The sequence below is a fragment of the Limanda limanda genome, chromosome 21, assembly GCF_963576545.1.
Source record: "Limanda limanda chromosome 21, fLimLim1.1, whole genome shotgun sequence".
Taxonomy (NCBI): domain Eukaryota; kingdom Metazoa; phylum Chordata; class Actinopteri; order Pleuronectiformes; family Pleuronectidae; genus Limanda; species Limanda limanda.
In genome coordinates this window covers 12,346,124-12,356,649 of record NC_083656.1, presented here as the reverse complement: position 1 = coordinate 12,356,649, position 10,526 = coordinate 12,346,124, and the positions used below count along the sequence as shown (strand labels likewise).

The 10,526-nt window shown below is 43.2% G+C and overlaps 1 protein-coding gene across 1 annotated transcript; it reads right to left on the bottom strand.

Moving 5' to 3' along the window:
• Positions 1-147: 147 nt before the first annotated feature.
• Positions 148-9,366, bottom strand: si:rp71-1c10.7 (tumor necrosis factor receptor superfamily member 12A). Its single transcript, XM_061094953.1, has 5 exons — positions 9,125-9,366; positions 3,560-3,658; positions 3,327-3,470; positions 2,379-2,427; positions 148-1,639 (listed from the first exon to the last, which is right to left on the bottom strand). The coding sequence occupies exons 1-4, from the start codon at positions 9,204-9,206 to the stop codon at positions 2,387-2,389; spliced, it is 366 nt and encodes a 121-aa protein (XP_060950936.1). The 5' UTR covers positions 9,207-9,366; the 3' UTR covers positions 148-1,639; positions 2,379-2,386.
• Between the last annotated feature and the right edge of the window lie 1,160 nt (positions 9,367-10,526).

Below are 10,526 nucleotides of genomic sequence, written 5' to 3'. Positions count from 1 at the left end.
TTTACTTATTTGTTAGAGCGTAGTTTAGGATATGAGCAAATTATTGATAAAACTAGTTGACATGAATTAAAAGACTTGGAAAAACAAAAATGTGTTTGCGTCTTGTCCATATTCGTCCAACTGATGAAGTCATGAATACACCTGGGATTATTAAATTGTCAGTTTTATTGTGAAAATACTTTAGGTACACAAAGCGGTTTATAGGATTGCGTTAAGTAAAAGAAGCCAGTGCATGTACAGTATATACAGTTAGACAGGAAGCATGAGGAATAAGCAGGAAGTGTTAGTTATTGCTCAGTAACATCGCTGGCTGGCCGAGTAGAAATTTAAAAGAAAAATCTTCACTGGAGTCCCTTTACACATGTGCTTGTCCCTCGCAGTTTGAAACAATGCTACACTGCGAGACACTTACAAATAAATAATATAAACAATCTAAACACAAAAATAGAAATGTGGACGGATCTGTATTTGAAGGGATTCCCTAATGTCGCTGCCACAGGGCAAGCGTTTCACCCACAAGCAGACAGATCCAAAAAGCAGACCTGAAACATTGTCAGTGACCACATACAGCAAGATGGTCGGAAGATGAAAAAAAAACAACAATAAAAACACTTTGAGAAAAAGTGGAAAACAACAATCCTGCCCCACCATGTTTTTCACTGGTTTCAGTGGCCACAAAATTACTGACATCTCGACATGATGCATCGCCTTTTATCGTTGTTGTTGAGGATCATCAATCCACAAGTCCGAGTTAGTTGTGATTGTGTAACTTTCGCCGTGAAACACTGTGGGTGTCGCTCTCTTCAGTTCAGTACATGCTTTGCTCTTGTTAGTAGGCTGGCATTGTGTGTTTCTAGTGTTTCAAGCATCCTGTGCTGCTAACGCTGGGACGGTAACGTGAATTCTGGGGATGGAATAGTAAGAGAATATAAAAAGTCAGCTGAAAAACCTTAAAACTGAAAAAAATAAAACATATTTTGACCTGCAGTAAAGGGCCTGTGTTGGTCTAAAGGGACGTAGGACAGCTGGAGGTGCAGTCAGGGACAAAGGCTAGAATACATTTCACCTACATATAGCTACATTCAAATGGCCTTAATGTGCCAAACAGTTTGTCTTGCTCACATATGGATTATCTTGAAGAGGCTGTTGTGGTAGATAACCAGCAGGGAGACCCCTTGTCACCCTGCAGAAGAGCAGGGGATGGGACTGCAGCCCAGCAGAAGGCACAAGCTGTGTTACATTCATTGAATTCCTGCTGGAGAACAGCACAACACTAAACAGGAGCGTGGGTTTGTAGGTTAGTCCTGATGCTGAATCAAATATCTATATAAAGTTTAAACCCACAAAGGATATTCTGGATCATGATCTCATTTACATTGAATATAGAGGCACACGTGGTCTGAAAATGATACCACTCTAATATAATGTTACGGTGTGAGAGTTGCTCATTGTTAAGTCCTGTGGTTGCTAGGGGACTGAGTGATCCCTTCAACCGTCTAATAAATAAAAACTGGTCCGATTCTCGTCAGAAGATACTCTGCGTTCAGAGTATTCGCTTCGTGGTCCAGAGGTTCCTGCGTCCAGCTGTGTGCTGGTCGCTGCTCGGTTCCGTCACATCTGTTTCCAGAGGAAGATGAGGCTGAGGAGGGCAGGACAATCATTTTACCCACATGTACGCAATTGAAGTTACAGTCACATTTATTATCAACTCTATGTTACAATTGAGGTTTGACCAATGTGGACAGATATCTGGTAGCAAGATGTTTCTGAAGTTAACTACATTTCATTTATTTAATTGATTTATTTAAATAAGGTTACTTTAATCTATTTCAGAGAAGTTACTCAATTAAATAACATTTATTTTGATGAATTTACTCAATTAAATCAACCCGTAGGAGCCCTGGGCTGATGCCATGTTTTTTCAATATAACAAAGAATATTTAGTTTAACGCAATGCTTGCACCATCCTCATTTTGCATACTTTCACTCATGCGTAAAATAAAATCATATCTCTGTTTCTACTTGGCCTCTGAGCACAAAACAAAACTTAGCATAGAGTCTCACGACAGCACGTTTGACTGAAATTGAAAGCAGCGCTGCATGTGGCTCTGAGTTTATGCTGATGGCGTCCTGAACCAGCCATGGTTGATCATGCCGGTGTGGTTCAGCGACTCTTGAGACCAAAGCATTTTTATCCCAACTCGATTGTTAAAGAACACAAGAAAATCCTGCACGCTCTTGATCACTCGCTCTCACATTATGAACAACTGTATAGTCATCAAACTGTTTTCAGGTTTTAAACTTCATATCTTTACTTGCTGGTCTCTAAAAGATGTTCAGGAGCAACTAGTCTTAGTGAAAATGAAAATCATACTCACTGAAATGTTTAAGCTTGATAAAGTGGCCCCGCAGTTTCTTCAATGGGTTCTGTAATACAAAATAAAGAAGAAACACGTGAACATTTCCCACTATGTATTGTGTTTTTAAATATACAACTCGTTTCTAAGCATGAATAGAAACCCAGTAAGAGTAATGTTCTCTGACATTTGTTTTGGTTTGTGATGCAGCTGCAAAAGGCATCATAGAAACTCATACCACAAATGTGTGAAATTCACCTCTGCCAGCTATTGTCTTTAGCAGGATTACGCAAAAACTGGGTGGAGGGATATGATATGAGTCAGGGAAGAAGACATAAAACTTTGGTGCGGATTCAAATCAGAATGCAGATCCAGGAATGTTTTTTCAGTGCAAGATAGGTTGTTTCCAGCTTTTTCACCATTTGATAATGATGAAAAAATCACTCATATTTAGGGGACAGATGTTTATGACTGTACAATTTGGTGCAGATCCAAATAAATATCCCAAAATATTTCAGAGATTTTAGGTAACTTAACCCCAGAGAGAATCTTTTTCACTAATATCTCCTCCATGTTAGGGTTTAATGTCTTCACAGATGTATTTACATTAAAATCTCTGATACAGCAGTTTCTTTTCCAGGGAGCGCACTGTAAACAACTTCTAAAAGGATCTTTCAATACTAACTTATATGTTATTTCCTGATGCTGTAAAAGAAACTTTACTGTCTTGACTCCGGATGAATTTGAGAATTGATTTTAAGATGTTATTGGTGGCTTGTTAGGGCTGTTCTGGACTTGCACAAGAGTACATTTCAGATTTCTTGTCACTGCAGAGTTTTATTGAACAGCGATGGATTACAACATCGCAGTACGGGAACATGGGTTTTGGATTAAAAACACATTTTCAACAATGTCAAACAATGATGTCTTAAAAGCTAAACATCACATTTCACGTGCTGGGGATCTCACCACGTAGAGGCCGTTTGTGGGACTTGCGTCGATGCACCATGACCCCGATAATCAAGGCAGCGCCGACCAGGACGACGGCAAGCACCGAGAAACTGGTGATGGCCGCAAGTTTCCACACATCCGGTGTGACCTCCGCAGGTATACCTGGGGATAGAGCAAACACAGCTTAGCCTGCAACACTGGCAGAAAGGGAACCAATGTGTGAACCAGTCTTGGCGTAGCGGGTTTCTTACATGTGTTGCACGACGGGGTCTTGGGGTACTGCTTGCACGACGCGCACTGCACACACATATCCAAATCTGAGTTCCAAAACTCGGACCTGCCACACTGACCTGCACACACACACACAGAACAGACATAAACAATCTTGACACTTCATAATCCCCAAGACATTTTTACTGGGAAACAAGCCTTGGCCCTGGAGGGTTTATGACTCAAAACATTTTCTTGATTTAGGCAATTTTCAACACTGTCCTTAGCAAATGAAATATTACGATCTGGGGTAATATTTGGACACAACATTTGATGCAAAAGTTTCAGAGAGCAACCACAATCCCCACTGCAATAAAATGAAAATGCTTAAATACTATAAACCGCGATCTGTTGACTTGCACCAGCTGCAGTCAGTTACTGTAGCTGTGACCTGCAGCGGGACACACAAGGAACTCTGTGGCTGTCTTCTTCTTATAAAATGAAACTGGGAAATTCCTCTGGGGCCAGACCGCTGATGCAACCTAACTGCACCAGAGAGGATCACTCAGCGACTCTGGGTGCATGAGCGGGCCGGGCGGTGTGCGAAGGGCAGGATGTGTGTTTTCGAAGAGTGCTTCCGCTGCATTGTTTCTGCCTCAGCGGACGTGTGCGACTTAAAAGAATAAACGAACAAGCCTGTGAGAAAGAGGTCGGCGGTCGGCGGCAGTTGCGCTCCGGGAGAAAAGGTCTAACTTCACTGAAACACGATAGAAAAGCTGCTCCTCTCTCTGTGGCACCTGAACAATTAAAGCTGAGCACACGATGAAGACCCCCGAGGCCGTGACACAGCTAGGAGTGAAGTCAGTGCTGCTTTAATAGTGTCTGTGGGTTTCACATTCTTTGCTGGGATAAGAAGGAGCTGATTCCCCCCAAGGTCATGAATGAAGTAGCGAGTGTTGTGACATCAAGCTGAAAAACAAACCTCTGCAAAACAACGTTACAACATGAAGTCAGCATAAAAAGATGACAACACCCGACAGGTCCCAGATAGAGTTACACAGAATCAGATATTTCCGTAACTGTCCCACATGAGTATTTTGCATGAACTTCTGTTGTGTTCACCGTGATAAAGAAGAGCGCCGCTGAGCCTGATTGGCGTCACAGTTTGTGGTGACTTTCATGTTCGCGTGCAGCGGCTTTAATCCTCACCGAAAGCAACATCAAAACTATCAGGGAGGCGGGTTTGACGTAAGAATGTGTGGGATGATGCAGCTGCTGCCATGACAACCGCAGTAAATGAATGTTGTGACGATGACGCTCGGGAGCCGACAGTGTTGAAGACAGTGTTTAAAATGAGAATTCACTCATTGTCTTCCCACCACTGGAGGGATGGGGGAAGTGTTTGAGTCCACAGAACCATTTTTGGTGTTTCAGGGGTAAACAGTGTTAGAACAGAATCCAATACAAGCAGCACTACCACTTCCTGAGGGCGTTTATACTTAAACTTGGTGTAAATTACCTTGTTTCAAGTTGAATTTGAAAGGCGGCTGGTAGCGGACACTTGGATGACACCGCACGAGCAGTATGGTGGCATTTTATGTTTTGTCTGTTGTTTTTAAGTCTAGATCACCATTGACTTCGATTGTGTTGTGTTTTGGGGACTCAAACCCTTCAAGCCCACCCCTCTGTCGGCAGAGTGTTGAGAAGATAATGAGTGAAAGAACATAACAGGACCAATGAAAAGGAGAGATGTTTGATGACATGGGGATCGCATTGATCTTCATTTAAAATGCTACAAAAACAAGATGTAGCAATCGCAGATTTTCTACTGTAATGGAGTATTTTTCTGTACAAATACTCCATTACTAGTCGAATCTCTGCATCAAACCCACGTTTAAGTCCTAGTGCAGAAGTATTGTCAGTCGTTATACAAATGGGCCCTGTGACTGATATAAATTGCCACTGATTCAGAACTCTAGGCAGCTTTTTACTGTTGTAGCAGCCTCTCTCTGTTGGGTCACTAAATAAATATCAAGGCAGTGAGGAGGTGAGGGAGTAACGAGGGGATTGATGGTGTAGAGAAGAAAAAACTGTCTGGATGATTAGAAAACTATTTGAATGACACAAGTAGTTCAGAGGAGAAATGTTTCAGCTAACAACTCCTGACAACACACCCACACTAGACACTACTATTTCATGAGGGATGAGGATTGACCATCCTCACACATTACTGTATGTGCCACTATATATATTGTGTATTATATCCATACAGGAGAATAGTGTCTGTCTAATTCCACAGATACTCCCTTCCCCCTCTAAGCAGTACCAAGGTCAGGTTATAGATAAAGGCCCATCCAACAGTACAGTGTAGTGTCTATGTTGAGGGACTTTCATATCTAACTCAGATGCCCCAGACAGAGAGACAGCAACTTCAACTCTTTTGTTTATTTCACCAGTGGCAAGACGTTAGGACACAATGTGATTTATGTTTTCATACTTTAGGCTTAACTATCCAATAGGATATGAACACCTACATGTAACATAGAGTCAGAGTAATTCTAACCATTCATGGATGTGCTGTTGGAATGGGTGTCGCAACCTTCTGATGGACTAAATAATACTGAGTACCACTGGTTTAATCGAGATATGAAGTATAAAGTTTTGGTTAAAACAGAAACGTCAGTAGCTGATGGGCCCAGACATATTTAAATCTATTTAACTCTACAGATCCGGATCCAGAGCCGCATCAATCTTTAAAGGGTTCTTTCCTGACCCTGTCTCCAAACTTCCTGATAATCCGTCAAGTCGTTTTTGCTGTAGTTCCTGCTCCATGAGACCAAGGCCGACAATCAAACACAGACAAAAACATAACCTCCTTAACCTCACTGGGGGAGGTAGGAACAAATCAAAATCTTAATTACATAGACCAAGATATTCTGATCTCTTGTAACTGCACGATTCATTTCCCATAAGGCAACTCAAACACATCTTTCACTTGACACTCCCTGCCTCTTATGTCCCCGCCTCTTTCAGTCTAAGCCTCTGCTTTCTGTTGAATACTGAAAAAAAAGTCCCAAGGCCGAGTTGAGATAATCTAGATGACATCCCTGTGACCTCATCGGGGTTGTTTATTCAAACCTCAGAGAGGATTCCCTAGAAACGTCTATCTGCTGCTTCACTGAAAACGATTTCTGATGACAAATAAACTGAACTTCATGTGTAAAATCAATCAAGTGTTGATAGTTATTTTTCCAAATTCAGGACTGTTGGTTAAAAAAAACAAGCAAGGTTTTGTATATTTTATAGATTAAATGATTGAGAAAACAACGTAATCTCATCGGTGTTGGAAGTATATTTACACTAATTTGCATTTTCTTTATAAATACTGTACTTTAGCTCAACCTTGAGGTACTTGTGCCTTAAATGAATATTCCTAGTAAATATTACTCTATACTTCTGCAGCACTACAAATGAGACCAAACAGATATACCTCCACCTAGAGGTTATGTTTTCACCCCTCTCCGTTTGTTTGTTTGTTGATTGGTTGGTTGGTTTGTAAATAAGTTTATGCAAAAACTACTGGACGGATTAGCATGCAATTTGGTTTAAGGAAGAGGTTTGAGTTTGGTGTGGATTCGGATGAGGAAGCGGTATCAGGATTTCTCTCTGACTTTCGTAAACACTGAGAAATAAAGTGTCGACAGAGAATTATTGATGGATATTCATGAAAAAATCTGACATATTTAACTTTATATTTAAGTTATATGTGGGTTCATTCAGGGATTGTTGGGCCTTGGTTGACGTATGTTTCCTCTGAGTGTCTTTCTAGATTTAAAATTAGTCTTCTGTGCTTTTTAATGCTAAACAACAAGTATAGCTTTTCAATAGAAGAGGTGGAAAAAGCTTCTTTCTCAAGTTGGAAGTTGTGGGTCATAAAGAGCTGAATGCCCCATTGTGTGAAAAACATTTGGGATTCACTTGGCTTGTGTCATCGCTCACAACCAGAGCATTTTTACATTTTTAAATTCAAATCCAGAAGAATATATTTTCCATTTCCCATGAGGTCCAGAGCTTACGTCACACATGTACAGGAGGCTGTGCTGTGTGCGTTTCTCACTGGTCACATTCCACAGGATTCATAAGATGTTGACAACCAGTCGATGCAGGTCATTATTCACCGGCTGCAGTCAAGGAGGCACCTGCTGGAGAAGTCATGTTTGAGGCATTTTGACCTCTCCACCTCTGGATGTGTTGCAGCCCCATGCACGGGCCCTCAGGGACCCTCCGTCCTCCACAGCCAGCTCGCCTGACTCATTATAAAGCTGCGGTCACAGTGAAAAAATGTGTCACAGCTCTTGAGAGCCCGATGGTTTCAGCAGGGCCTGGTCCATCAGATCCAGCTGGACTCACACCGGAGGGTTCAAGAAGTCACTGAGAGGAACTGAACCTTGACTCCTGGTTGACATGCAGCTGAAACCCCAAAAAGCCACATCTGGGTCATGGAGGCTTTTTGTGTTGCTCAGATCAAACGACAAGAAAGTGCTGATTAAACCGATGAGAATATGGTAACCATGTTTGAGCCGGAGCTGAAACCTCTGGAGTGCAACTATCGTGGTTTCATTTCTCTCTAATTTGTGTATGACAACACATCAGCCGGCATTCGATAGAAAAACTAAAAAAAGGAAGCTGCAGAGATAAGGCCACCTGACAGCCACAAAACGTTCTCAAAGCTCAGGGTGTACAATTCTGTGAAACACACAGTTTGGAACTATTTGTTTTCTGTGTGCATGACAAGGAGACCTTGGCAAATCTCAGCACCTAGCGTGACAGAGGGTGCTTTCGGGTGTGGGGGTGCTGTGTTTAGTCATAATGTGGAAGCGGGTGGGTGGATCAACAGCTGATGTCCAGATGTAGAGATGCTTTCACACGGATGGAGCCTAAACCGAACATGCTTTGAGTTTACTGTTAAGAAAAAAAAATACATTTGGGGACTGCAATAAACCCGAGGAAATGATCCTGATCCGTATAATTATTCCATCTTTTCATGTTCTCACTGCAATCTGACTCGGTGGGATCACATCCAAACTTCACATGGCTGTGGAAACAAAGTCCAAAGCCTCCTCCTTGTTCTTTTCCTTTTTCATTCCTTTTTTTTTTTTTTATCACTGTGAGATAGTGGAAATGGATCTCGGCGCAAAATGGGACCCATGAGGCTGGTCGCCCTCTCTCCATGTGGCCGGTCCCTCTCTCTCTCTCTCTCTCTCTCTCTCTCTCTCCCACCCGGGGGGCACGGATGGATGGACGGGGTGAATTCAGGCGATCGGAATGCGGAACCGGTGAGAAACGCAGCTGGTTAAGGAAGCGGCACTGTAAGCGGAGCCCTACTATCTGACTCCATTACACGGGCAGACCCCACCACAGCCCCCCGATCCATGTTTTACGCGCCAGCCTTTTACGCGTAAAACAGACAGAAAAGCAGCAGAAACACCCCCCCACAGCGTGATAACACCTCAAAGTGTTGATCCTAGGCTCAGTTAAAATAAAAAGGAAACTCAAATTGTATTTAAAAGTCACGTGTTGTGTGAATAAGAGCGGTTTTTACTCACTTTTCTGTGCGGTCGCGACGTGGAGATTGGCCGCGGCCGCGAGGATGAGTCCGCAGAGGGCGCGCAGAGCCTGGGGAGCCATGGTGTGTGTGTGTCCGTGGGGGGGTGGTGGGGGGGGACGCTGCTCTCCGTCGGCTACACGGTTCCCGAAAAGTGCATGTGATGAGTGCAGTGGGTCCAGTGCTGGTTCTCACTCAGCATGGAAAAGCGAGAGCACCAGAGTGAGTCACCCGCAGGAGTCTGCTCCTTGTTTTAATAGCGCACACACCCACGCCTCGCAGTTCAACTCCTATGAGTCATTTCCTATGTACTGTACTGGCGGTGCTGGTCACTCACAGGAAACTCCACAAGCATAGTATGCGGGTTTCATGTGTTTCAGCTCCAGGGGAGAAGTTTCTCTTCAACCCAGCTCAGGTACATGAAGTGTTTTTTTATTCTTTAAAAACCACATATTATTACATTTTTCACAGCCACGCCCTTTTTTAGTTTTTCCTCCATCCACGAAGCGAGAGAGTCTGTGTAGTCTGGACTTAATAGTGTTCTCATTGTTATTACCACGCCTGTCGACGTCATCCCCTCTGCTGTGCCAAAAAACACAAGGCCCTGGCAGGAGTCTGGTCCCATGCACACACACAGGGGGAGAGGGAGGGAGAGAGAGAGAGAGAGGAACAGCAACTGAGGCAGAAACAGATGACACTCACTAGGAAAAACTTTCTGGCTTCTAAAGCCTTTGGGAAAGTCTGCTCGGAGTTAAAGTCACATAATCGGTGTGTTTATTCTCTACAACACCGTCTCCTGCAAAAAGGAGAGCTCTGGTGTCCTTCACTTCTCATCTTTTTTGTTCTAAGCCAAGGACCCCCCTACAAGACAGGAAAAGCTCCAAGGACCCCCTCGTGTACTTCCTTTGGAATAATTTGATTCTTAATTATGTGAGAGAGAAATGTCTTGAGCCTCTTTCAGCACCAACCTCCAGATAATCTCCTGACATTCTCCAGAGGGGCTGCATGTGAGAACACATGTATCCGAGTGAGAGCCTCCGAGTTGTTCCTGCCAGCGGGATCATTTTCTCATGCGCCTCTTTTCGCAGGGTCCGCCGCGAGCAACATGACGTTTCAAACACTTGGCAGAGGCTAAACTAATGAATGAAAAACAAAATGAACTTGCAAATCTGGGGACAACAAAGCAGTGTCTCACATAGAAGACAGAAGACACCAACGAATATGTCAAGATGTCCCGAGAGCTTTTTGGGGATGAGGCTGGTGTGGAAGTAAAATGTTATATCCCGTCTCTGTATGTTGAGCCTCACTTTAACCATGTGGACAAGTCTTTGCTGTGAACCCGTCTGACCGGAGAATTCCCAGTTGCATTCTTCATTTACGAACGACAAACTCCAGATCCCATC

What these genes read in the sequence shown, in the direction of transcription:
- si:rp71-1c10.7 (XM_061094953.1), bottom strand. Translation starts at nt 9,206, where the DNA reads ATGGCTCCCCAGGCTCTGCGCGCCCTCTGCGGACTCATCCTCGCGGCC. An exon ending in CGTCGCGACCGCACAGAAAA is followed by an intron (nt 3,659 to 9,124) that starts GTGAGTAAAAAC and finishes GTGTGTGTGCAG; the next exon opens with GTCAGTGTGGCAGGTCCGAG. An exon ending in GACCCCGTCGTGCAACACAT is followed by an intron (nt 3,471 to 3,559) that starts GTAAGAAACCCG and finishes CTCTATCCCCAG; the next exon opens with GTATACCTGCGGAGGTCACA.